Here is a 27,974-nt window from a genome sequence, read left to right on the forward strand (position 1 = left end):
AGAAATTGGATAAATAAATGAATTCACACTCCTGAAGAAAGAGTGATAAAATGAGTAAATGAATACTGTGATATCAGTTTTGATCCTTTTTTTTTCGTTTTTTTTTTCTCCAGCTCTGTATCATTTCCTCTGTCATAATTGTATGATGTTATATTACAAAAGGAAATGTGAATTACGGATTATTGTGGGGCTTTGCTAGTGGCTGTTGCTTTGAGACTGTAATGCTTGCATTTCATTCATTATAAGTTGTCTTGGATCTTTCATCATTGTATGATGCATAGAAAGTATTGTTTTCATTTGCAAATTAAAGTCATTTCAGATTTGGTGTCATATACTGTACCATGTCAAACTGATGCAAACTAGGCCTATTGGTTTGCTCTGCTTGGCCAAATTTCGCGCGGCTAACAGCAGAAATGTTATACGAAAATTTGTCTGGAACGTATGAAATACATCAGATGCATGTTTTATATGCCAGTGGGAAATTATTTCATATCTTTTGTATACCATTAATGATAATATAGATGGAAAAAAAAAAAGATTATGGGGATGATGACATCAGTTTCAAGTGGTTATAAAAGCACTTTGTGACACCAGTTTCAGATAGTTGTGAAGTTTTGAAAGTGCAAGACAGTTAATTAAAAATGCTTTTGTGTCATGCACCTTTCAGTTCCAAAAGAATTTAATTTTGTAATGTGATTGTCTGTTCACATCTTTCATCACATTTTGTTTTTATTGGTGTTTGCTGTCAGTTAGTTTGGTGTCTGGTGATTCATGCTTGTTACAGTATGCACAGTATACAAGAATAAAATTGTTGTATGGTTTATAATTCATGCAGCACATGAATGAGAAGGAACGTGGAACGCATTCATTCAGTGATTATTTTTAAGCACAAAGAATAGCAGATTATAATAATGTCAGTAAAAAAAAAAAGAGATATTACTGCTTTGAAGCAGCTACTGGAAATGTCAGTTATGATATTAAATTGTTCTCTGCGTTTGTTGTTGTTCTTTCCTCATTCATGACTTGACAGGCACAATGGTTGAATGGTCAAAACTTTGAACATTCAGTCTGAAGGTCTAGGTTCGGTCCCAGTATCAGCACCCAGTGGATTAAGGGTGGTGATTTTTCTGGTGTCCTGGGTCAATATTTGTCAAGACCTACTTGAGCCTTAATCCCCTTTGAGATGTATATGTATGCAAAAGATTGAATATGCACATGAAAGGCCTTAAATCCTTGTCAGTGTTTGGTGTATCATGGAAATACAAACATGTGCAGTATGCATACCCTGAAAAAGGAGTATGGCTGCCTCTCTGGCAGGGTTAAAGCGAACCTCTCTGGCAGGGTTAAAGCGAACCTCTCTGGCAGGGTTAAAGCGAACCTCTCTGGCAGGGTTAAAGCGAACCTGTCTGGCAGGGTTAAAGCGAACCTGTCTGGCAGGGTTAAAGCGAACCTGTCTGGCAGGGTTAAAGCGAACCTCTCTGGCAGGGTTAAAGCGAACCTGTCTGGCAGGGTTAAAGCGAACCTCTCTGGCAGGGTTAAAGCGAACCTCTCTGGCAGGGCTCTCTGGCAGGGTTAAAGCGAACCTCTCTGGCAGGGTTAAAGCGAACCTGTCTGGCAGGGTTAAAGCGAACCTCTCTGGCAAAAGCGAACCTCTCTGGCAGGGTTAAAGCGAACCTCTCTGGCAGGGTTAAAGCGAACCTCTCTGGCAGGGTTAAAGCGAACCTCTCTGGCAGGGTTAAAGCGAACCTGTCTGGCAGGGTTAAAGCGAACCTCTCTGGCAGGGTTAAAGCGAACCTCTCTGGCAGGGTTAAAGCGAACCTCTCTGGCAGGGTTAAAGCGAACCTCTCTGGCAGGGTTAAAGCGAACCTGTCTGGCAGGGTTAAAGCGAACCTCTCTGGCAGGGTTAAAGCGAAAAAAGTTTCATCCATGTAAGAGTGAACATGGAAGATGCACCCCACAAATGTGAAAATTAAAATAAAAAAAAAAGAGAAATTTGTGACTGTTTGAATATGGTTAAGTGAGAAAAGTTCTGGAGTGTTGTTATTGTCTGTCTGTATCTCTTTTCAACTCTTGCTGAAGCAATAACTTTAGGGTTTTTTGTTTTTGTTTTGGTGTGTTTTTTGTAAATACCTAGGGCTTATTTTCAAGATTAGGCGTAAATGCTCACAATAATAATAATGATAATATAATAATAATAATAATAATACTGGTAAATAATAATAAAGAAGCAAAAACATAAATCATGTTCTATGCAATTTATTATAATTGCCTGTCCTCCCCTACCTCTGTCCCTAAAGTGAATCTGTCACTTGTCTATTTTTATGTATCCTAAATCCTTCAAGTATTTCTGCTAATTGTGTATGATTGGTGTGAAAATAATGTTGGATGATTGATCCTTGATTTTCGGGGTCATCAGTTCAAGGTTTGGTCTCAGATCAGGTTTTGAGGTTCATGTATTCTGCAGGTATGGTAGATGTACTGCTGTGTATCTTCATTAATGATGGAGTATGAATATGATTTTTGAGACTTGCCCATTATTGTGGAAATATATGATGTGTTTTCAACCTGCATAGTTGAGTAGGCTTATAGATAAATCAAATTTTTGGATAAGTACTTTCAATGGTCAGATTCAGATTATAACTTTGAGGATGAATGGGCATGTTATGTGGCTGTAGTGAACACATTGTTGTTTGTCTCATGCAGATGGATTCAGTGTGTACACATACTGATACTTTGTTCTGTGTTTGCTCAGCACATTACTGACAGGAAGCATCGGGTCTCTGCTGATGGAGCTGTATGGATGGCAGATGCCCTTCTATGTGATAGGTAAGTTTGAAGCTCATCATTTGGCCTTGGTTGAGACTGCAGGTGTGAACAACAAGCAGATGATAGTCATCAAACTAGCATCACATATTTCACAGCAGATAAACAGCAGAAGTGCAAACTAAGACGTGATCAGTAAAGTAAATTCAGGTCAAGGAAGTTAGAAATGTACAGGCCATGAGCTAAAAATAGACAGTTTGAGCCCTTGATTGCAAACTATGGATTTTTAATGTTGATTGTCAGTTTCAAAAATATACATAGAAATTTCAGACTTGAATTCATGTGGATTTGGTTTGACAATTTTTGGCAGCCTATATTATTTTGTTCAGATCTGAACATTTTCTTGGAAAAAAAAAGAAGTGAATTTGCATTTGGATCAGTTGTATGATGGCTTATGTAGCATAGGATAATGCTTATGTTCTTATGTCATATGAAAGAAACATGCTATCAATTATTTTAAGTTATGATGTTAGAAGTAAAACGGCCTTGTGTACTAACACTTTGAAAAAGTTGGTAAAGAAGAGCAACAAAAACAACACTTGTTGATGCTGCTTTGCATGGGCAATGTTTGGAATCAGAGAGAACATAGTTTTCTTTTTTGCACCTTCGTGTATCTGATCATGCTGCTAGAGCTGTGATGAACTTCTGTAGATCATAATCGTTCTTCCCTGATAATATCATAGCCCTTCTGCTCTGAAACTATGCTCTTTTATTATTATTATTATTATTATTGCTGCTTGTGCTGTCACTTCTTATTCTGTGACATAATATAATTTGCTGACAGACTGCCGTGGCAGTAAATATGACAAAGGAACATATGGGAAATGCTCACTGAGTCTGACTCTGTGACTTGAGTAATTACTGTCACCTTTTGGGTGGTTAGTAGATAGTGCTGTGTGAATGTTTAATTAGGAAAGGTGGTTCTGAATGTCTCCAAAGTGATGCAGCAGTAGTGCATGGTCTCCTGTAATGTGTAGCCTCTTGGTGACCAATAATTGTGGACTGCTGATGCTGGGACTGTGACAGAAAAGTAAGGAATGGTTGTGTGAAGGGGAGTAAGGATAACAATAGATATCTTGAAATTCACTGTTTGAGATGCACTAATCAAAGCTATTGTACTCCCCCTCCACTGGACCTTGAGTCATGGTCTGGATTCTAGTCATTTGGATGAGACAATAAACTGTGGTCCTGTGTGTAGCATGGCACTTAATGCACTTGAAAGAACCCACTGTAACAAAAGGGTTGTTCCTGGCAAAAACAATTCTGTAAAAAAAAAAAAAAAATCGCTTTGGTAGGAAAACAAATACACTTCCAGGCAGAATAAAGAGGAGAGAAAAAAAAGGAGTGGTGGTGCTGCACTGTAGCAACACGATTTCCCTGGAGAGCGTGGTAGTTGAATTTCACATGAGAAGTTTGTTGTGATGAAAAGAGTAATGAATAGTAATGAATAGTAGAATGGCCATGAACGTCATGGTTGCTGACTCCAGGCCTGTGTGGCATCCTGTGGATGCTGGCCATGCGCCACTTCCTGATCCAGCGTCATCGTCAGCGCTACATCAACATGGGGCCGGGGGGGAGTCCTGTCAGCAGCACTCCCGTCGTCAGGGAGTCCCAGTCCGTGCCTTGGGTCACACTCTTCACCAAGCCTGCCTTCTGGTCAGTGTGAACTTGTTGTTGGTTGGCATCCTTGTGTGAGGGTGTGTTTCTTTATGGACAGTCTGTAAGGGTGTTTGTTTTGCATTGACATTTTATTTAAAAAAAAAAAAAAAAAAAAAAAAATTAACATGATTGTTCTGCCCATACAGAAATACCAGTCAGCTCAAAGAATAATGGAAACACTTGTGGACTGGAAGAAAATTGCTCCAGAATCTATTCCTCTTGATCATGCTTTGTCAGCTTTTCTTTCTTTGCCTTTTTGTATTTCTTCTTTGATCATGGGCTGCAGCTCCCACGTTCACTCGTATGTACATGAATTGGCTTTAATGTGTATGGCCGTTTTGTACCATTTTGTACTGACTTTGTACTACAAGGAAATGTTGAGCATGCACACATGCATGAACATGCTCACATGCACACGCACACGCACGCACACACACACACACACACACACACAGAGATAGATTATAAAGTTTATCTTGAAGAAAAACAGGTTGATTTTCATTTACAAAATAAGAGCATGTGTGCCCTCCTTCTTCTGTTTCCATCTGCATGTACATTTATATCTGAAGTATGTATATATATATATGTGTGTGTGTGTGTGTGTGTGTGTGTGTGCATATGCTTGTGTGTGGGTGTGTGAGAAAGAATGAGAGAGAAAGATCATATCTGTTTTTCCAAGGATGAGTCTATGTATTTGCTTTCATGCATATACCATTCACATGCAAATGTATTGCTTTCACGTGTCTTTACGTTGCCCATGAAATAGACATATGTACATATATTGCAGGTCCTTGCTGGTGGGCCACTTCTGTGAAAACAATGCCTTCTACATCTTGCTTTCCTGGCTCCCTACGTTTTTCCATGAAAATTTTCCCTCAGCAAAGGTATGGGATTACTGGTGATTGTATAAACTGACCAGTCTTAGATTTGAAAGAAAACCTGTTTAAATGAAAGGACATGATCTCTGTTCATATAAGATCGTGCGTGTGTGTGTGTGTGTGTGTGTGTGTGTACATATATACTTATATTACCTATGAACATTCACATGATTAAGATTGCATGTATTGCTCATTCAGATTTTTTCTTCTTTATCACCATATTTTAACACCCTTTCTCTTGCTTCCCCCCAAGCTTCTGTCTTTCTGTTTTGAGCATTTTTAGGCTGAGTAATCTCCCTAATAACTAGTTGAAAAGACCAGATTGATCCAGAATGCTCAGAAATCACTCAGAAAATGTAAGTGTGTCATCATGCGGTCTTTGCTCACTTGAGAACTGCAATTTTGCTGAAAATGTGGCGTTCTTTAGATGAAATTTAGCATTATGAATAATTCTTTGTTTGGAATTCAGATTCTTGACTTCAGGATGAACACCAGGATTCTGTCTTTTATTCACACACACACACATGCATGTACGCATGCATACACTCATGGACCTCACCAGTGACTTTGTGCAGCCCACCTCCCCAGATCCCTGTCGTATTGTCTTTTTCATTTTGTTTTTACTTCCTTTCTGTTCACTGCTTATGATGATATGTATTTGTTTTTTGTCTTTTGTACTTCTTTTTATCACAACAGATTTCTCTGTGTGAAATTCGGGCTGCTCTCCCCAGGGAGAGCGCGTCGCTACACTACAGTGCCACCTATTTTTTTGGTATTTTTTCCTGTGTGCAGTTTTATTTGTTTTTTCCTATCGAAGTGGATTTTTCTACAGAATTTTGCCAGGAACAACCGTTTTGTTGCCGTGGGTTCTTTTACGTGCGCTGAGTGCATGCTGCACACGGGACCTCGGTTTATCATCTCATCCGAATGACTAGCGTCCAGACCACCACTCAAGGTCTAGTGGAGGGGGAGAAAATATCGGCGGCTGAGCCATGATTTGAACCAGCACGCTCAGATTCTTTCGCTTCCTATGTGGACGCGTTACCTCTAGACCATCACTTCACATTGGTTTCAGTTTCAGCTTCTCAAAGAAGAGTCAATGCATTTGGACAAATCCATGTATGCTACACCACATCTGCTGGGCAGATACCTGACCAGCAGCATAACCCAATGCGCTTAGTTAGGCCTTGAGTGTATGCACATATTTGTGTACCTATCAGGGGATTTCTTCTACAGGATTTTGCCAGGGGACAACACTTGCATTGCCATGGGTTCTTTTTCAGTGCGCCAAGTGCATGCTGCACAAAGGACCTCAGTTTATTGTCTCATCTGAATGACTAGACGCTCAGTTTGATTTTCAAGTCAAACTTCAGGGAAAGGGTGAGAGCAGGGTTTGAACCCAGACTCTCACGGACAGCATATTGGCAGATGAACATCTTAACCATTTTGCCACCTCCCTCTGAGTTGGTTTCAGCCAAGGTGTTGCAGTGTTGTGGCATTGAGTGATGGTGAACATGGTGGGTGTTGCAGGGCTGGGTGTTCAACGTGATACCCTGGGTGGTGACCATCCCCAGCTCTGTGGGCAGTGGCTGGATGGCAGATCACATGATTAGGAAAGGTACGGTGCCTGTGAAAAGATAGTAGAACTTATGTCTCTAAAAGTTTGCAGTGTACAGTGCTTAGAGGTTTTATATATATATATTTTTTTTCATAATTGCTTTTAATGGCCTTGCAAACATAGATGATTGGTGTGTGTACATGTGGGTATGTGAGTGTGCATGTGTTTGTCACTCTGTGTGTGTGTGTGTGTGTGTATGTATGAGTTTGTGGATGTGGGTGTTTACTATGTGAGGGAGAGAAAGTGCTGCACATGGATGGGGTGCAATCAAAAATGTTTTGTTTTGGAATGTTATTTGTATCCATTTTCTCTTCAAATAATCCAGATATTTTGCACGTACTGATTTGTACATGTATATGTTTGTGTTTATGGATTTCAGAGTTCATATAATTTGTTTGTGTGTGGAAGGGAGGGAGGTCATGTGTGGATGTGCCAGAATGTTGATCAGTGTGCATTCTTGTGTTGACATCAGCCTGACAATCTTTCTTAAAAAGAAATCAATATTTTGACTGATATTATGAAACTGACAAAACGAAGGAAGTACTGCCTGTCATTATTGTTAGTTTTCTTTCTTTTCAGGTTACAGTGTTACTTTTGTTCGGAAACTGATGGAGGTAAGTTCTTAATATAAAATCTCACAGAAAATACTTCCACGTTCGGTTCTTTCGGTCTGTTCCCTTTTGGCAGGCCTGACATCATAAATTGAAAAAAAAGCAAGCAAACCTTTCTCATTACTTAATTGGCATTTTAGGATTCACATTACTACAGAAGGAGTTCCAACTGGAAATTTTTTTTATACTTTGTGAAAAGAAACCAAGAATCAGAGACATAGAACGTAGCACGGCAGAACAGTGGTCAGGCCAACAACAGTTGAAAATCTGTGTTGCTCACTGGCACTGACAGTAAATTAGAGGAGACACATTTTAGCAATAGGAGAATCATGAACATCCAACACATTCGTGGATATGGAATTGCCTTGGGCAGAAGTTGGTGGAGCTGTTGAATTTACTTAAGAGCATTTCCTGTAATTTTTTAAGATCCTGTGAAGTATAAGGTTTTGATTTGTAACACTGTATCTTTTCTCTTTTTTTTTTATTTGACATGTTTTACAACCTTTTATATTAGAATTAAAATCCATGATTCATGCATGAAACATTGCAATGTTTTGTGAATGGGTGTTTTGTTGGCAGATGATAGCTTTGTGTGGGACATCCATGTTCCTAGTCCTGCTCTCCTTCATAAACAGTCACTACAGTTCACTACATGTTTTCTGAAAAAAACCCAAAAGAATATGGTTGAAACTTAAATCCTTTGTTTCTGCTATACATAGTTTGTTTATTGATAGGAAAACATTTTGTTTGTATTATGAGTGAAATAGTACTTGTCAGTGTGTATATTGAGTGATTGAATGAAGGAGCCGATTTCTAGTTTTTGTACATCACTCTTTTTATTCATAGGATATGTGCAAAAAGATGTATAAGCATACATGTAGCGTGCACAGATATACCCAAGTAAATGGGTAAGTGTGCATAATCAGTAATGGAAAGGAATCTGTGTATGCACCTATATATGAGATATACATATACAGGAGTCATAATGGCTGCCGGAAATAGAGGGCGCTAGCCAGCGGGACAAAGGGGAGGTTACCTACTTCCGGGAGGTTATCGGCCGTAGTTTCATTTTCTCCGCATAGGCGGATAGTAGTTTGCACAGGACAGGATTGTCAGACCCCTGCCAGAGTCTGCACTAGTTGGGTCACGGTAAGTATGTTATTTAAACATAATTTTAGATAGAAAATTTCCTTTGTATGTAATGTTTCAATGCCCCCAGGGGGCACACAAAATAAACTCCTTGCCTTGTTGGCACAGACGATCGCTTTGGGAGGGACGTCCTTGTTCCTGGTCCTGCTCTCCTTCACCAACAGTTACTACAGTTCTCTGACCTGCATGGCCATCGCCGTCGCTTGTTGCGGTTTTCCACAACAGCGGCATTCTGGTCAACCCACAAGATATCGCACCTAAACACGCTGGCTCTGTCTTTGGTGAGGCATTAAGAGACAGGGTGTGTGGTTGGGTGAGGGAGTGGGTGTTGGAGGTGTGTGTGATGGGGGGAGGGGGGGGTGGGAGGAAATAGTGGTGTTTGGAGAGAAGTGGGGCTATGATTGTGTGTTGGTGGTTGGGTGGAGTGTGGTGGATGGGCTAGTTGGTGTGAATGCAGTAAAACTCTGTGTGTGTATGTGTGTGGTGTTGTGTACATAAGCATCGGTTTTCGGGTAAAGTTCTGTATGATTATGCATACATGTTTTTGTGTCAGTGTATATATATATATAAAAATCTTATATATGTATATATATTATATTATATTTATTTGTTTATTCATTTTTCTTCTGTGCATGAATGTTTGCATGCTTGTGTGGAATGTTTGTTTGGGGAGTGAATTATTGTCCACATGTATTTGCAGTATACGCATTTTCACATGTTCACATGAATCTCTTCTTATGTGTGCAGTCTCATTCACTAGTGTGTGCTTTTACCTGTGTGTGATGCTAGCACTTTGTAACTTTTCCAGCTTCTGTTTTGTTATCTACCCTTTGCTTTTTTGTTGCTTCCACAGAGAAGTTGTCAATTTGATTTACTGAGAAATAATATGATGGTGTTGTCTTGTGAGGAAAGAATTTCTTGTTTTTCTCAGAAGTGCCTGATGTGGATATAATTGCTTGGAAGGGGCTTACATTTTAGCCCCTGTTGAACAACAATATTTTGTGTTTGTATGTTAGATCAGATTATTCAGAATGGACCTTAATACTCTTTCTGCTATGTTCTTTCGCAGGAATTATGAACATGGCGGGTGCAATTCCAGGTAAGTTTATGGAATTTGATTCCTTGCTTTCCTGTGCCCTTTTATTTCGAGTTATAATACAAGTATGAAAGTCAGATTTATCTGTGAAGTTTAGTTTTAGTTGCTTATTGCTCAGCCGACCACAGGGCTAGATGATGGCTGGTGAAGTCACCTGTTTTAGTTTTCATCAGGCATTATATTTAGAGAACTTTGCCAGATGCCAGAAGTGTTTTGTGTTGTGTGTATAGGTGTTTGTGTATGCTTGAACGTGTGCATAATGCATAGTTCTTGTTGATTTATGCACTTATTAAATTTTAATATGTTATCATTGCACTCACAGAGTTAATATGTCTTCTTCCTCCTCTCATTATTAGTTTAGTGCATCTTGATATTTTCAATAAGTAAAAACAAGGGTGATTAAAAGGCAGCGCACTTTTGTGCAGGCTTTGTTGGAGTGTATATTGCTGGTCATATACTGGAGGCCACAAAAAGCTGGACAGCTGTGTTCAACCAGACAGCCCTGGTGTGCATGATCGGCTGGACTGTCTATGTGCTGTTTGGCACTGGCAAGAAGATTGTGTGATTGTGGGGCCGGGGTGTGGGTTATTGACAGATTGAGTGCATGGGATGTGTGTGTTTGTGTGTGTATGTGGTTGTGTGTGTGTGTGTGTGGGTGAATATTGTACATTAAAAAATGAATATTTGACCAAGTATTTACGTGCGCACGCATGTGTGTGTGTGTGTGTGTGCATGTGTGTGCATGCATGTGCATATGTCTACACTCAGAAAAGAAAAAGAGCATTGATTGAAGTTATTTACTGTTGATAAACCAAAGCTATATGCTCAGCCTTCCATTTTGTCAGGAATGTATGGGAAACACACAGATAGTGTCTTGGTCACTGATGGATCTGTAGGAAGTTTACTACATGGGAATGGTTTTTTCTTTTAAACAAGGTTGATATGACTACTTATAAAAATAATTTTTAGAAATAATGCATGCAATATCTGCTTGGCTTTGGGCTGCTGTCATGTCCTTAACTGATCAGCAAAGCTTTTGGACTTTGTGCTTTGATTTTAAGAAGACTTTGTACTTCAAATTTAAGAAAAACTTAAATAGACTGGCATGAATTGTGAAACTTAAATAGACTGGCATGAATTGTCCTGGGGTGTTATGAATATATCTCTTTATTAAGTCTGTTGTTTGTGATATCCAGAGATGTGTTCTCTTTTTACACACTTTATTGATAATACTGGTAACTACAGCACAAATCCAAAATTAAACAGACACTGGACCCAAGCCAGAAGGGCTCTTGTTTCTGAGGTGAAAGAGGTTTCTGGCCATTTATGGGAAGTTGCTTAGCTTGAACAAGGTTTATTCTCTTCCGTTAGCAGCCAAGAATAAACCTGGCAATCTCATCACACAGAGAAACAGCTGTGAGTGCCAAAAAGGTTGTGCTCCCCCTTGGAGGGCCTGCTGGCTTACAGTGCAGTCAGTGGAGAACTTTATAGTCATTGCTCCTCTTCTCCCCTTCACAAATCTTTAAGACTTCAGGTTAAAACCAGTACCTTTTATTTTTGTTTTACATTTTTCCCCTTTTGTTTGAAAAACAAACAAACAGTATTATCTTGAGTATGGTTATATTATTGTTTCTATCTCTGCTTACTGCTCATCATCCAGTGGGCCCATCTGGCTTGTGGTGCGATATTTAACGTTTCAAATCAGTTTGTATGCGGGAGTTATAAGAGATGGAGAAACAAATCCAGATACTTGCTTGATTTACTCTTTTGCATCCTTAATCTGTCTACTTAACTAGCAACTGATGGCAAGTTTGATTTATCAGGATCAAATCCATGCTCTGCAAAATGTGTGCAAACTGACGGAAAGCTGTTTCGTGGATTGAAATATGATTCAAATGTGTTCAGAGTAATGGGATGGAAGTTTCTGGGTTGATTCTTTGCCAGCTTTTATATTGAAAAAAGAAAGCTTTTTATTCCAGAACCAGGTTGCAGACTGATAAGCTCTGTGGATGGCATGTGTCCACTTTAGTCTCATACAGAAGCAAAGGTTTTTGTCTGTGTTCATTGTTCAGACTTCCCAGTTAAACAAAATAAAACAACATATTGTCTGTGAACTGAAATCCTTTTGCAGCTTGTTCTTTGAATTGTTTGTGGATCATAGTTTGGATAGTGGAAACCTCAAAATGAAATTCCATTCATTTGCTTTGGCCCTTAGCATATCATTAAGCGTATATCATGTGCGCATAATTGTACTTATTTACAGCTGTCTTTTGCATGTTTGTGTATGGGTGTATGCATGTGCATTGCTGTACATGAATGGGCGATTTCATTGACCTCTGCTGTACTAAGTTTGTTTCGATTAAGGTTTCCATTTACGTACTATTTCAAAAAGACACAGAATAAAACTATTAAAAAAAACATGAAATATTTTCCTTACAAATTATTGCTAAATTTTATGTCTTGACATGGTCATGAGATCTGATCTTACCTTTTTGCGTGTTTGGGTGGACTGTGTGTGCATCGATTATTGGTTTGATGAATCATTTATATTGACTGATGTTTGTGATTTAGGTGTTTTTTTGTTTTGTTTTGTTTTTTGGGTGTTTGGTGGGTTTTTTTTTGTTTTCAGGAAAACTGTTGTTGTTTTTTGAGAGAGAGAGAGAGAGGATGGTATGTGTGCTTGAGAATGTGTTTACACCTTCAAAGAATGTAGGTTCCAGTTGAACTTTGAATGATTGAAATGTTTATTTATGTCCAACACTTATATGTCTCTGTGTGTGTCTGTCTGTGTGTGTGTGTGTTTCTGTCTGAAAGGTGTAGCTTCAGTGATTTTGTGGAATTTTGAGGGATACATCTTTGATTAAAAAAAAAATATATATATATATAAAATAAATTTCAAAAAGTCATTTGTCTGGGACACCTTTCAGAGCATATGAATGTGTAACTTGGGATCAGCATAAGTTAACTAACTTTAGGAGACCAGCTGTGATGTGTGGCATATAAGAATGCAGGTGTGCTATTTATATTTCTGGGTTTTGTTTTTATGGGTTTTGATGGACATGCTTTCAATGTGAAATTTGAATGATCTCCATTGCACAACATCCTACACCCTCTCTATTTTTGTTTCTCCTGTGTATTCATATCATTTTGATAGGTATGGAGGTGAATTTTTTTTAATAGAAGTTCTCACATCACATAGTGTTACGTGACTTACAAGTGCAGGGTCTGATTCCTGTCCTGTCAAATGACTACCCCTAAATAGAATTTTTTGGAGGAGCAGCAGTTCACATCGCTATGTTGTGGTATGGGATTGAATACAAATTTTATCACAGAATTTTTCCTGGGTCAGTGCCAGCTATAACTGAGTGATGAAATGGGATTTTCTCACAAAATATGTGATGAACGGCATTCTTTGTTACTGAGTTATGAAGGGAACTTTCTCACAGAATTATGGCGGCAGCAATACCCTGTGTTGCTGAGAAATGGCAGTGGGTTTTCTCTCATTTTGCCAGAAACAGCATTCTCTGTTGCAGTTTAATATTGAAGTTTATTTTCCTAGAGATTTTTGCCAAGAGCTGGCCCTCAGATGCTTTGTGATAACTAACAGAAGTTTTTCAGAACAACATTTGTCCTGTAGCTGAGTTGCTCTTGGATCCAAAAAGTGCTTGCTGATCGTCTCAAATTTTTATTCAGGAATCTGAGTCATGCACATTTGTAAGTTTTGTGGAATGGGGAGGAAAGTTCTTCAGGAATATTCAGGTAGTGAGCTGGATACTGGATTTTCTTTAAAGGCAAATACTAAGCCAATATAGGCACCTTTTAATCAGCAAATTTATCATCTCAAAAATATATTTAGACTGTCTTTCTTGTATATACATTGTGTTAAATATGACCATCAATTTCACTTTTGGTCAGCTATGGTAATTTTAAATATATTTTTACCTGGCTTTCTTCAGCCTGTTCTTGTTAAAATTTTTATGGATATTGATGAGCTGAAAAAATAAAAACATTAAAAGTTCCATGTATTTAAGTTGCTTTACACTATTTGGCATTCCTCTGTAATAGTTTATGGTATACCACAATCTAATATACATGGATTTCTTATAAAATCAGAATGAAGGATTTGGAATAAACTTCATGTTGATGTCATAAATGTGAAAAGATACAAACTCCATATGTCATATTTGTTGGTAAAAGGTGAAGGAAAATTGTGTAGGGATTAACAAGTTTGTTTTTTACTTTATTGTTTATATTTTTGTGATTGGTGAGAATGCTTATCAGGCTGAGGGATACCATTTGGGGGATACTATGCAGTCTGTTTTGGTACATACACACTTTTTTTGCGGGCATGATAAACCTTTATGTGTATGCAAGACTGCCAATTGCTTATATTTCTTCCATACAAATCAAATCTGGCACGACTTCATCAAACTTTAGAGTAAGACTTGTTTATAGTTGTTTGCATATCAAAAACTTTTTCATGCCTCATATTTTAGAGAACGCTAGAACATGTTATGTGCCCTTAATTTCACTACAAAGGAGGATTACCAAAAAAAACCCAAAAAAAAGTAACAGCCTGCAAATTAAATTATTCATATTACTGTGTAGACTCCAGCAAAACGGTAACACAGAAGCTTCCAGATGAAAAACCTGCCACAAGAAGTGGAAGTGTGTCCGGACAGTAGGATGTTCATGTTCAGAAGAAGTGAGGATGGGTGGGATGTGGATCTGCAGAGTGGTGGGGCACTGCAGGCCAAGTATCCTTCCGTCAATACTCAGCTTTTAACGGCAATTGTTTCTGTTCAGTATGTTGTGTCACCAATGGCTTGAATATTGTCGGCCTTTTCCCACCTCCATCTCTTAGCAGATCAGCTGAGTCTTCTTTCTTTCTTCCAAGTTCAGAGATTCGCTAGATTCTGGCATCACTAGATTCTGTCATGCAGGTAGCAAAATGTTGTTTTTTAATGTGGTGCAAGCAGCCCCTTGATCATAATGACAAGAAAAACTATAAAGATATACTTATGAAATTTTGTGTGTGTGAATGTGAATTGCTGTGCTTGTTTTTCTTTCAGTTGTTATTTATAATGTTGTCTGTGCAGTGTTTGATTGGCATTTGGTGAAAAAAAAAGTGTTCTTTAAAAGTATTTGGATAAGAACCACATCATTGGGAACTATTGTGATATGGTACTATTTCTTATTTTGATGATCAGCGTAGATTTTCATTTGAATGCGTGAGTTATTTTGTGTATGTTGAAAAGATTGATTGATCTATTCTGCTATGTTTATGAAGGGATGCCATGAATATGTTGTAAATTTGAAATGTCATAAGGTAAAGTTGCTTTGAATTGATTGACCTTAACAAACATAGGTGTGTTTGTAAGATGATCTCCACTGGAGTGTCATTGGTTCATGTATATATGTATGTAATCTCATAACTATGAAATGGTGTGACATTCTTTTAGCATTGTGGGTTGTTTTATCCAAGTTGGTATTCTTTGGTGACTTGCTGATGGATGAAAGTGTTCAGTGAAACTGGTCAAATGCTTTGACGGTGATATCTGTTTCTGGCCTTGGTAGCAACATTAAGCTCTGACACGAGTGACAGACAGCTCCATGAAAAGGGTGTTCCTCTGCCAGCACAGCTCCCAAATCTTGTTTGACCCTGTCCTGTGGTTTGTTGTTCCACAAAGATTCATGGAAATTTGTCAGTGCTTTTTTCAAGATTGTTTCTTTTTGCCCTGTCTAGCTGTGGTGAAGAATCCTTTGAAAATTCCCATGATCCTGATCACTAAAATTTAATGGACTAGTCCTCAGCCCACAGCAGATACTTCTACAAAATTTCAGAAACGTCCGTCCATAACTTCTGGCATAATCCTGCTGCCAAATAAACTGGTGGGAATGAAAACATAATTAAAATGAAAATATAAATTCAGGTGCCCATCAGGCAAAACAAAATCATTTGTTACCATGGGGTTGCATTCCTGCTGTTTTGGTGTTACTTCTTGTTCCTGTTCTTATTCATGTGTGGGCTGCGACTATGTTTATTCATATACACATGAATGGGCTTTTACGTATATGACCGTTTTAACCCCCCACCATGTTGGCAGTCATACTTGGAGGAGATAGGTCCTGTTGAAAAGATCAGAACCAGTTGTTTTGTCTGGTCTCTCTTTGTTGCTTACATGTTTGCGTGCATTTGAATGAGAGTAGGTTTGTGTATGAGAGGCACTTGGAAAGCCTGTGGGTGTGGCATTCTCAAAACATAACCAGTTTTTTTCTTTGGTCAACAGTACAGTTTATAAGTCTTTGGATGTGGCATTCTAAAGGCATGTTTTACAGTCTAACTTAAAGCAAGTTTATGATAAATCTTCCCTTAAAGCCTCAAAGTTGTAAGTCTGTTTATGTGACATTTCTATGGCGTGCATTACAGTGTAATTTATACCAGCTTTTTGACAAATCCTCCCAAACCCCTGAAATGATAAGATGTGTTATTCTCAAGGCATGTGTGACAGCAGAACTTTCTGACACATTCCCTCTGTCAAAATCCCTTGTGGCCAAAATCCCTTGTGGTTGCCTTTGCATACAGGGAAGTGAAAGTCACTGACAAGGATACAGTTGAGTGAACAGGGTTAGACCTTTCAGTATCAACAGTGCTTGAAGGATGGTTTTAAAAAATTGCTGGTGTTCTTGTCATGACATTTAACCCCACTCTTTTTGTTTTGACATTATTCCTTTGGTTGAACTTGAGTGCCTAAAGGTCTTGGAGAACTTGCATTCAGTATCTCCTAAAGTGTGCTGTTTGCTGAACAAGTGCATTTTAGGCATCATTTCTTGACAGGGTTATCACATGAAGGAGCTGTGCATTTGATCACAATAATTGATAGGTTTGGTGACCGGGTATGCTGGTGTGGAACCATGTGTAGAACAGGCAGTGTTTGATCATGTTGGATATGGCCTTGTGTGGTTGGCTGGGCTGTAAACAATAATAATCGATGGGTATTTTTTGCCTTGATACTCTACTGTACTATAGGGACAGTAGCAGATATCCACCAGCTCCTGTCTGTCAAGTTCAGTCTTTGATTATAAACAATGGTGGTAGCAATAGGAACCTGGGAAAATTGCTTTTGGATACTGAAAATGATTTAATACAGGACAACCAGATCACTTTTTAAATCTTTGTAAGCTGGAGATTTGAACTGTTGGATCTATTACTGATCATATTATTTGTGAAATGGGACCATTGAGCAAAACCAATTGGTCACAAATTTCATGCCAAGTACTTTAACAGAGCATTTAATCTCAGCTTCTGGTGAAATAGGACCGTTGAGCAAAACCAGTTGTGACAAATTTCATGCCGAGTACTTTAACAGGAGATTAAAAGAGCATTTAATCTCAGCTTCTGCCCCCTTCACCCAAAAGGTTTTTTGCGAGTTACACACAAGAAAAATAACACATTAAGATTGGCGGGGTGTGTGCCAGTTTTTATGTTGGGTGTCTGTGATTCAAACTGGCAAAATTTGTGAGTACTAGCAACTGAGCTTTCCATCTCGGTGACAGATCAGAGTATTTCTCCAAATCATAGAGATTCTGGAAGTCTTTAACTTAATTTTCCAAGTAATATACATACTGAATATTATTTCCATTCTTATATAGCATCCGAAGAGAAAAACCCAAAAGTTTGTGTTCTGCTCAGGCGATTTTTTCCCCCCTTTTGCAGTAGACTGTAGAACCATGTGAAAGCTGTTTGTCTCATGTGGTCATGGCCAGGGGTTCCTACAATGATCAACATGAATCGGCTTTGTTACACTGAAAGAAGGAAAAAGACAGTTACTCGCGTCAGTTTAAAAGACTTTCTTTGTTGTTGTTTTAACTTTTTTGTTGTTGTTGCTGCTTTAAAAATGTAACTATTATGTATGTTAAAAAGCTTTCACAACAATCATGTTCAGGAGAGAAGGCCTTCAACAAAAATTCCTACACAGGACTTTTGTTGTTGTAAGCTTTTCTTTTTTTTTTTTTTTTTTTTTACTTCTTTACAAAAAAGAAAAGAGAATCTGCGCCAGTAGTTGCCATTGCTATTGTTCATGCCACTTTTCTTTCATGAGCATGCATTTTGGGGTATTTGTTTCCAGCAGTTAACTGGATCACAGTCCTCCTTATGTGTGTTGGAGGTATTTGCATGTGTGTGCTTACAAACTGGGTATCTGCCTGTAACCATGCACTTATTATCAAAAACCTTCAAATGAAGGTGCTTATATGGTGGGCAATAGGGTAAACACAAAATGGGAAATCTGTGTGGTTTAATGTCTTCATTTTCATCTTAATTATTGATGTACATATTTCATAAATCTAAACAGTTCCACATTTCTCTTGTTATAGATTTGTCGGTGGACACATCCCCTCATTTATGGTAATTGTGCCTGTTTTTATTTTCCTGGTTTTTCGTTTCTTTTTTTCTCGAGTTCAGTGGAATCAGTGGTGACTATATTTTTTTTCTTCTCTTTTCGCCAAGAATGTTTTCAGCAATGATATGCTGTGCAGCCAACGGAGCTAAAAGTAACATCGTATTTTTTTCTATTTTTCTCCAATTACCTTGGGATTCAGTCTGAAACCTTCTAAAACTGAAGTACCAAAAACTTTCACAGGCATGTTTAAAAAAAAACATAAGAAAATCACAGTTGTCATTACCGAGTTGCCCCAAATCTTTACCTTAGATAATGTCAAGGTCATGCGGTTAAGAGTTAAACCGTGAAATGTTTTACATGCACTGTTTATTATGACTAATGTATAAATGAGAATATGATATGCAATGAAGTTCAACTGATCAGCTTTACATGTTCATGAGGGTGTAGATAATTAGCTTTCACATATTAAAAAAAACAACAACCTAGATATAATTAATAAAGAATGACTAAAGTAATTCAACTAGTTCTCTTTTACTTTAAGTTGTTAGTCTAAAGAAATAAATTTATTAAACTGTTAATGTATTTTTAGCGATTGATACCAACATGTTACTCATTGTCAAACTTGTTCTCTTGACACGTCATGAATAAATTTGATTGTCATGGCTATACATGTACTGCAAATTGTTTTTGTCTGTATGAATTATAATTTGATATTTTTGGATGTTCTTTTTATGACTCTCCATTCCCTCGTTTCCCAAACATCCACTCCCTCATTTCCCAAAAACACACTATTGTTCCATGCAAACAGCAAAAAAAAAAAAAAAAACAAAAAAAAAACTGGATATAGGATGGATCAATGCACATTTAATTACACAAAAATGTACATAAATTAAGACATTTTCCACTTCAAACTCACAAAATGTAATCTATAAATCCAAGACATTTAAGCATCATGAAGCACTCATGATTGAAAATAAAATTACGTCACCTTTTGATGCTAAGATTAAGAAACTTCATGCAACGAATCATACACAGTTTTTCTTTCTCAGGAGATATCACAAAGCAGTAATTCATAAACTCTAAACTCACTCTCAACTTTCCATACTCTTTCCAAGGAAAATTTGTTTTTGCCCAGAAAACCCCCCAAAAGCCTTTAATGATTTTTTTTTCCCGTGGAAGAGAACTGCTGCCTGAAAGCTACTCATCATCACATTTTGCACTAGGATTGCAAATTTCTACCACGGTTTTGGTCTCGATGAAGATACTGATTAAACAGAAACAACTGTTTAAGCTTTTAGTTTGTGTGAATTTTGACACACTATCCTAATTATGCATTACACAGCTGTAATATGCATCAGAATTTTGCCAATATAACCCTTTCATAGTTTGGGAGAACAAAATCCACCTTTAACATACAAAAAAAAAAAAAAAAAAAAGGAAAAAAGTCACGAACAGGACATAAAAGTATTAATACAAACTAGAACTAGCAGTATGGAAGCTGTTGTTGTTGGATATTTCTGTTTACAAACTGACTAACCATTATTCCCGTGCACAATATTCTACTGAACTAAGTTTGGAATGTAAAACAGACTATCACTATCAGATTCTAGATAGATAAACTGGCAAATAAGACATATCTACAGACTTCACCACTGACTCATATTTCATCAAAATCAACCAAACCCACACTTGCACAACAAAAGAAAACAAAAACTCATCAATCTTATTCATGACAAAGTACCCAAATGATCACATTAAATGTTCATCTGTTAGTGTGCAGATGGTAATCTTCAGTTTTAAGTTTTCCAATTAACTGATAATATGCAGTGTGTATGTGTGTGTGTGTGTATGCTGCATGCCCATGTCTGAATGTGTGTTGTGCCTGCATGTAAATGTATGAGTGTGTGTGTGCATGCACTTATGAATGTGTGTGCGAGAGAGAGAGAGAACTGCAAAAATGAGTGTGCACATGTAGCTTTTACAGTTATCACAATAAATCATATTTATACATTACTGATCACAAAAGTGATATTAAAAAAAAACAAAAAAAAAAGAAAAGAAAAAAAAAACAAATCAACTTCTTTCCCTATAAAAATCTGGACATAAATCTGAACTGCACGCACAAGCATATCTTAAAGATTTTGCAGTATTCTTGCAGCCTGCTGTGAAACTGACTTGTACTGTACATTGTCCATTTCACTGTCTGACCAGCAGTGATACTCTGCATGAACAGCTTTATGGTTTTCAACTACAATCACTAATGTCTTCTTTTGCTGCATATACACACCTCCCACACAATAACTCAACATGTTGACACATGGAATGAAGACGACAGCAGAGGACTGCATGCTTTTGTCTTCACTTTGTAGCAATCATACCAGCCCCTGTGGTCTGTAACGAATGAAAAAGTATGAATTAAATCAATATATCGATGATACAGCTGCATTTCAATTTTTTTTAATTTAATTCTTTTTTCCTTTACTCATACTGCATGCACTTTGCTGGTGGTGAGGCCATTTTCAGTATTATCCAAACATCTGAAGACATCCATGTCAAGTTTTCTCCCTCTCTCATCTCACCACAGTTGCTTCCCTTGAAATGTTTCAAGAAACCTAAATAATTTTATAGTCAGGGAAGAGTTGCATTGCCCAACATTTGCAGAATCTTCTTCATACTGTTATTTCACAAACACTTCCAGATAGTTCTACAAATTAATAAACATACTTAACTAAATGAAGCAAAAGACTAACAGAAGAAATAAAATTATGTTCTGATACCAGCAAGAGCAGCTATCCATGAAAATATCATTTGTACTGCAAGGTGAAGAGTTGAAAGGAAGGTGAAAGACAACCTTGCTAATGTCAGACTGTGTGTATTTCACTCATCTTTTACATGACACCAGCTGAAACTGGCTGGAAAATAAAGTTCCATAAAAAGTAATCCAAGGTGGTGTGGAAAGATATACTAGAGACAAATGGCTGACAATTACCTGCAGAATGGCGATGATCAGGCCAAACAGACCGATGGCACTGCCAAAGATCTCAATGATGAGGATTTTGACAAAGAGGGAGCTGTTGGCAGCATCAGCCAGGGCCGCCCCAGAGCCGACAATGCCCACACACACACCGCAGGCCAGGTTGCAGATTCCCACCGTCAGTCCTGCTCCAAACATCTTGAAGCCTGGAACCAGTCAAACGTGTTAAAGTCTGCAGAGTTATCTGGTGTTTCATGTCTTAACAACACTGCAAAGTTATCTGCATTTCTGCAAAGAGTAAATGATTGCTTTTTGCTCAAATGGAATGTAAAGGATCAATCTTTTCATATTAGCTGTCATGGCAATAGATTGTCATAACGTAACTGATTGGAATCCATAAAATATTTCTCAGATTAAATGCTAGACAATAATGGAATGTTACTGCAATTACTGTTTATCTGTTGCAATAATCTGTAGCTGTATGTTGGAATGAACAGTATATATATATATATATATATAATTCCTTAATTTTATTATCATTTTTTTAAATACAATTTGTGAAGTTTTCAGCCTGATGCAGAAAAGCATCATTTTTGAGAAAGGACATCTTTTCAAAGGAATTAATTATAGATGCACCGGTGCAGTGTAGTGTTGTGTCAGGGGTGGGATTCGACATGAATGCTGTGGCTATGGATTTATGGATGGACTGGTTTGCATTATGCAACAGGTATTAGGTTTGAGAATAAATATACAAAGTAGACACATTTGAGTAATGATCGTCAAACTTGAATAAATATACAAAGTGGACACACTTGAATTATGACTGTCCAACTAACATTTTATGATACCCGATAAAAAATTTTTAAAAAGGAAGCAAAAAAGGAAGAACAACAAACTTGCCTGCCACATAATTTTTACGCCAGTCGACTTCTGTCTTCATATTGGTGATGTCAAATGACTGAAAAGCAGAAACAGTTTATTTTCACAATTCCTCACATTATAATACAATCATTACATTTTAATCATAAAATAAATTTGTTTCTGTACAGCTGTTGTTTTTTAAAGCAAGATTACTATTCTGTAATCTGATCCATTTACAGTAAACAGCAGGAGACAGTTCTTAGTCTGAGAAAAAAAACTTCACTAAACAGAAGTAATCTTACATTATTAATAGTTATGATGGATGAAAAGGAGTCTCAAGAAAAAAAAAGAGCTTTCCGTTTTACTTATACTACTGGCTATGACAGGTAATTTTTAATTCATGGTTTTATAACACACATCTGCTTCGGCTTATTTTAAGTACTATTTTCACACTCGATTGTGCCAGTCAAAATAAAACATTAAGTGTCTCAACACTGTGAAAAGAAAAACTTATGAAAAAAACATTAATCCAAATAAAATCAGACATGGGCTAACCAGAATTAGCAAAAAAACAAACAAACAACAACAACAACAAAAAACAACCTTGGCACCACAATCACCTTGTAAAAAAGAAAGTAACTTCCATTTACAAAAATTACTCAGTTCTACAAAGTCCTAAAAACAACAAACTGAAATACTTGTGATTTAACAGTTTTAAAAGCAATACGCACAGCAAGATTGGTACTGATGACAATCGCCATGATGATGCCGTAAATGGCAACAGCTTCACAGAAGATTATACTGATCAGATTCTTGGTCTTGATGCGAGGCGCCTTCACACCACCACCAGCAATGCTGGCACCAGTGGTGTAGATTCCCCTAAATAAATAAATCATTCTACTTTCAAATATCAAATATAAAGCACATAACTTCAGATTCAGAATCATTAAGCACTGTAGATCTGAATTTGGGATAGATTTTGTTATTGTTTATAAGTTCATCTCCTCCGTTCCCATGGAACCGATGGATGTGTTCAAATAACCACTTGGTACAGGTCTACAAAAGCTGACATATTTCAATTCAAAACTCTATTATTTAAAAATGATTTTAAAGCAAAAATGGATTATGTTTCCAGACTCTAATACAAGGAAAGAAATTATGGTAACTTGGATCAAATAATCTCCTGTAGGATCTGTTGCAGTAATGTTCATATTCTGTCAAAAGTCTTTTCTACCAATTCTAATGAAAATGTTATCATTAATTCATTCATTCATAATTAATACTATTAGAACAAATGTACTGGTATTCTGACATGATCAATCCATCAACCTAAAGCAGTATAACTGAATGTGCTGTGTCCCTCTATAATTATGATGTTCATCCTCACACTCACCAAGCAGCACCAACCACAGACAGAGCAATGGCAAGCCCAGTGCCTATCAGAGCCCACATGTAGGGCGATGTGGACATCAAGAACCTGAAACAAACATAAAACAGCTGGAAACATTGAACATCAACCCATATTTGCACAATGTACAAGTACACAGCTGACCCAACATAACTGCTCAATTAATTCTCAGCTGCCATGCAAGTGAGTGATACTATTACAAAATACACCAATAGGATCATTATTCACCATGTCGTTAACACACATAAATAGGATAAAGTTCACTAACATTCACCATGTGATGTCTTTAAGTCTCAACTGATGTGTTTGTAACGCCCCTTTTCCAGCCTGCTAATCATTCCATATCATGTAACATTATTGTTCCTTTTGCTTGTAGCTTGACATTTCAAGACAATGAAGTTCTATCACCTGACAAAGTACTACAAACAGTTGTTCAATGTCATTACAGGTGTTAACAAAGTCAGTCATTTTGAATGTGCTTTGCTAGATACCTTTATCTATTTCCAGTCTCTGTAACTGTTAAAAACAAGGCTCATCAATCTTCCTCTCACCCCCTCAAGAGTGTTGCAAAACTTGTATCAAATTTTATTCAAATGAAACAAATTCACTTTAAAAAAAAAACAAAAAAAATTTTCTTTGCAATGTTATTTTCTAACACCAGCATAAGTGCCAGGTAATAATTATTCAGTAATAAATGTCTGAATTAATTATAATTTTCCTTATACCAGCAAAAGTAATAAATATTCAGAGACAAACATTTGAATTACTGACATGTCTGCCAACTTGCCGTGCTATCTCAAGTTTAAATAACTTTTGACATTAAAAGAAATAATAAATTTGACAAATAGGCTGTTTAAACTTGCAAATTTTTCTGGGCTGAACTCTGTATTGGTGCGAGACCAAGTGTTTTATACATGCCAGAAGCAAGATGACAGTGGTCCGTATTTGGCTCTGCTTCTTTGCTGAGCCAAGACCATGCTTAAGTCCCACTCATCTTCCTCATGCATTACAGACATCCCTGCCCTAGCCATTACCTTGTTCATAAACATACATCTCAGTAGCCCTTGCATGCAACCTGCCCTTTTCCCCCTTCTCCACCCTTCCTTTTTTCACAGGAAGCTCCACACGGTCAGTACTTTTGCTGGATTTTTCTTGTTGTAATCATAATTGTCCTCAATAACTTGAATAAGGTTCACAGTCGGAGGACTGACACAAATCATCATGTCATCTAAAACTTAAAGTAAAACAATCTACTTTGCACTTGGGCAAACACACACTTACATGAACACTCAACATTGCATGTGTGCAGACACATCAGCAATGCCAACAATCACCACACACACATCAGAAATCAAGAACATAACAGTATTAAAAGCTAATTACCCCCATTATGACAGAAAATGGTAAGCAATACTTGAAGGAGTGAAACAGAACTTAAGCAAATTAATGAATAAAATTAAAAAAATAACTAACAACCCAATACCCAAATCAAAGAACCCTCTTCATTTCGGCGTCTTTATGCATTCAAGGCCTGACTAAGCGCGTTGGGTTACGCTGCTGGTCAGGCATCTGCCTAGCAGATGTGGCATAGCGTATAGATACATGAATTTGTCTTAATGCAGTGACCCCTCCTTGAGTAACTGAACTATGCCTACCTTTGACTGCAGCATAGCCATGTGCTGTGTTGTGAGTGCTACCAAGATGATGCTTTCCCAGCATTTCTGAAAAACCTTGGGGGTGAGTGAGATCAGTAAGGTTTAACTTTAAGGTTTACAACTTAACTCACTCCAGACAAATAGTTTTCTCTCTTGCTTTTCCCTGCAGATGACCCATTTGTTAGGGTGAGGAAAGAAATCACAAAAAATACAAGACACAAAGTAACTGAATAAAACTTGCTGTACTTGACCCACTGACCCCTCTCCTCACATTGTGTGTACACCCCCACCCCTCTCCTCCCCCACTCCTCTCTCTTCACAGCCCTCAGAAGCTGAGTCACTGTCAGTACCTTCTTGCTGGTAGCTTTCTTCACTGCTTTCTTCACTGCAGATACTTTATTCAACGTCTTCATCATCCTTGTTGATGCTGAAACCTTCAGTCTGAAGCATTTCAATCACTTCAGCAGTAAAAAGCCGCTGTCGTGATCTAGTTTGCTAAAAAAATTTTCTACTTGTATCGCCTGTGATGCCATTTTAAATACGCATGCAGATTAGCTTGTCATGTGGGGTACTGAGCTTAACGGCTCGCCAGCAAGTGTACAGTTACAGAACCTCACAAAGAAACTTTCCATTTGACCCTTGACACGTTCACAATGCCCAGCTGTGTTTTTTATGCTACCACATGAGGAAAACGTGGGCCTATATAGCTATTCATTCACATACTGAAATACATGTACATTATTAATCATGTACATCTTTTCACAGATGTATCAATTAACCCCAAGTTTAAATCTCTCAAAATATTGGAACTTACCATCCTATGTCAAATCGAGCACCTTGTCCAGTCAAAAGGTAATAAAGACCTGAAAGATCAAAGGAAGAATACAAAATGTCAATGGTATTAACTGATTTCTTCACACATAAAAATATTCATATTATAATAAATGTCATAAATCTAATGATATTAAATGTAAAGTTCTTCATGTTATAGACGTTTTCTGTCACATTCATATAAGTTAAGCTTTTGTTGTTTCAAGTTTCAGTTGCTTTCACTCACACTGCTACACTTTTTCACCTTCTCATTGTCACTGAAAAAATGTTTTCTTGTATTGGTATTCTTGATTTTCGTCCTGACCATAAGTACAAACTAGACAGGAGTTAAGTGTAGATGCAAAACGACAGGTTCTAAAGTGAGTTTATCATCTTGTCATGTGACAAAAAATCATCAGGGTGAAAATTTACTCTATCAATCACGTTCTGACAGTATGAGAAGTATATGCGCAACAATTTTGCTCGTTCTGTAAGTTAATGTTTTAATACGCTCATTACATTTTATGTTCTAACTCTTAACAGTGGGTAGAACGTAGAAGCCAAGTACAGTTAATATCTGCACTACCCGCTTGGACACTGGAGAAGTCAGTGTCAAATTATGTCAATATCTTCACACACTTTGATCGATTTTTGCGAAAACTTACCAATTACTAGGAAGAAGAAAACAGCAAAAGAGAACAGCGTCCAGTAAACAATAGCAACTGGCGCATAGACCACCTTAGTGGGTTCTTTCGACATTGATTCGATCCCCATCTTCGTCTCACGACTGCTCAACCAACATCAGACACGGTCATGTGACAGAAGGGAGAAAACTGTCTATGCTAATGTGGGTAAAATCTTCAACTTTTAAAAGGCGTGAATTAACGAAATATATTATACAAAACACTGTCTTTTTTTGTATGTTAAAAAATTTGAATTATGAGAATTTTTGCCATTCCAATCGATTTTATTAAAATTAATTGTCTAGCCTGACTGGAAAGTCGTAAAATACAGGCATCTTTTCACTGCAAAAACAACACAAAAAAGGATTGTGTGGAAATCGAAACGATTAGCTGGGTGCTCTCTCTCTCTCTCTTCTTCCCCATTTCCCCCCTCCTACTTCTTCCTCGTCCTCCTCCTGCTCAGTTCACAAGTTTTTCTTCTTCTCCTCTCTACGGTGTTCGCCTGTCTGTCCACGGCCTTTTACGAGGGCCAGGATCTCTGTGTGAATGTGTGTTCGAGTGTGTGTGTGTGTGTGTGTGTGTGTGTTTAACTTTAGCATCCTAAATTCCTAGAGCTGAATTTAGGATTTTAAGTTGGGACGGAATGAATCCCACTTTAGCATCCTAAGTACCTGCCATGAGCTGACTTTAGGATGTGTGTGTGTGTGTGTGTGTGTGTGTGTGTGTGTGTGTGTGTGTGTGTGTGTGTGTGTGTGTGTGTGTGTGTGTGTGTGTGTGTGTGTGTGTGTGTTCTTTTTCCAGTGTATTTTATCAACACCATGCTTGTGCCTCTGTGTCTGTGTTTATATATGTGTGTGTGTTTCAATTGCTCTTTTTTCCTATGTACCCTATTATTGACATGCATATTACTTTATTTAGTATTATGTAGTGTAAACCCTGTTCTGGGCAGGGACTGGATGGAAAAAAAGAACATCAGTGCTTATCTTTTATCCTCGAAAATAAAGAATTTTGTCTTGTCTTGTCTCTCTCTCAGTTAAGCCGGTGTGCCAATGTGTGTGTGTGTCTTTTTCCAATGAATTTTATTAACACCATGCTTGTACTTGTGCCTCTGTCAGTTCGTTCGTTCGTTCTTTAGTTTAACGTCTTTTCACTGTAAGTGATATTGGACGAGGGAAGGAAAAAAATCGAGTGGTAGGAGGGGGTGGGGGTGGGGGGAATTACTGTGTACGCATACGAGTAAGTGAAAGTGTGTGTGTGTGTGCGTGTGCGTGTGTGTGTGTGTGTGTGTGTGTGAAAATTACTGATTTAAGTTTTGTTTAAAAAATAAACAAAAAAACATAACAATAT

The 27,974-nt window shown here is 37.6% G+C and overlaps 2 protein-coding genes across 2 annotated transcripts in view; one reads left to right on the top strand and one right to left on the bottom strand.

The window, feature by feature from the left end:
- The window catches only part of LOC143279821 (voltage-gated purine nucleotide uniporter SLC17A9-like), a 31,320-nt gene extending 12,036 nt beyond the window's left edge, over positions 1 to 19,284 (top strand). Inside the window, 9 exon segments of the mRNA XM_076584020.1 lie at positions 2,753 to 2,826; positions 4,311 to 4,479; positions 5,270 to 5,366; positions 6,891 to 6,978; positions 7,558 to 7,592; positions 8,847 to 8,951; positions 8,953 to 9,019; positions 9,808 to 9,837; positions 10,260 to 19,284. Of these exon segments, the coding sequence (XP_076440135.1) occupies positions 2,753 to 2,826; positions 4,311 to 4,479; positions 5,270 to 5,366; positions 6,891 to 6,978; positions 7,558 to 7,592; positions 8,847 to 8,951; positions 8,953 to 9,019; positions 9,808 to 9,837; positions 10,260 to 10,399 (805 nt within the window). The 3' untranslated portion in view covers positions 10,400 to 19,284.
- LOC143279822 (V-type proton ATPase 21 kDa proteolipid subunit c''-like) lies at positions 19,081 to 26,760 on the bottom strand. Its single transcript, XM_076584021.1, has 7 exons — positions 26,610 to 26,760; positions 25,949 to 25,997; positions 23,465 to 23,548; positions 22,803 to 22,950; positions 22,111 to 22,168; positions 21,226 to 21,416; positions 19,081 to 20,627 (listed from the first exon to the last, which is right to left on the bottom strand). Exons 1-7 carry the CDS (start codon positions 26,716 to 26,718, stop codon positions 20,595 to 20,597), a joined length of 672 nt encoding a protein of 223 aa, XP_076440136.1. The 5' UTR covers positions 26,719 to 26,760; the 3' UTR covers positions 19,081 to 20,594.
- Between the last annotated feature and the right edge of the window lie 1,214 nt (positions 26,761 to 27,974).

This window comes from Babylonia areolata, chromosome 3, assembly GCF_041734735.1.
Source record: "Babylonia areolata isolate BAREFJ2019XMU chromosome 3, ASM4173473v1, whole genome shotgun sequence".
NCBI classification, from domain to species: Eukaryota; Metazoa; Mollusca; class Gastropoda; order Neogastropoda; family Buccinidae; genus Babylonia; species Babylonia areolata.

What these genes read in the sequence shown, in the direction of transcription:
- LOC143279822 (XM_076584021.1), bottom strand. Translation starts at nt 26,718, where the DNA reads ATGGGGATCGAATCAATGTCGAAAGAACCCACTAAGGTGGTCTATGCG. An exon ending in GCGTAAAAATTATGTGGCAG is followed by an intron (nt 21,417 to 22,110) that starts GCAAGTTTGTTG and finishes GACTGGTTCCAG; the next exon opens with GCTTCAAGATGTTTGGAGCA. An exon ending in TGATCATCGCCATTCTGCAG is followed by an intron (nt 20,628 to 21,225) that starts GTAATTGTCAGC and finishes CATTCGTTACAG; the next exon opens with ACCACAGGGGCTGGTATGAT.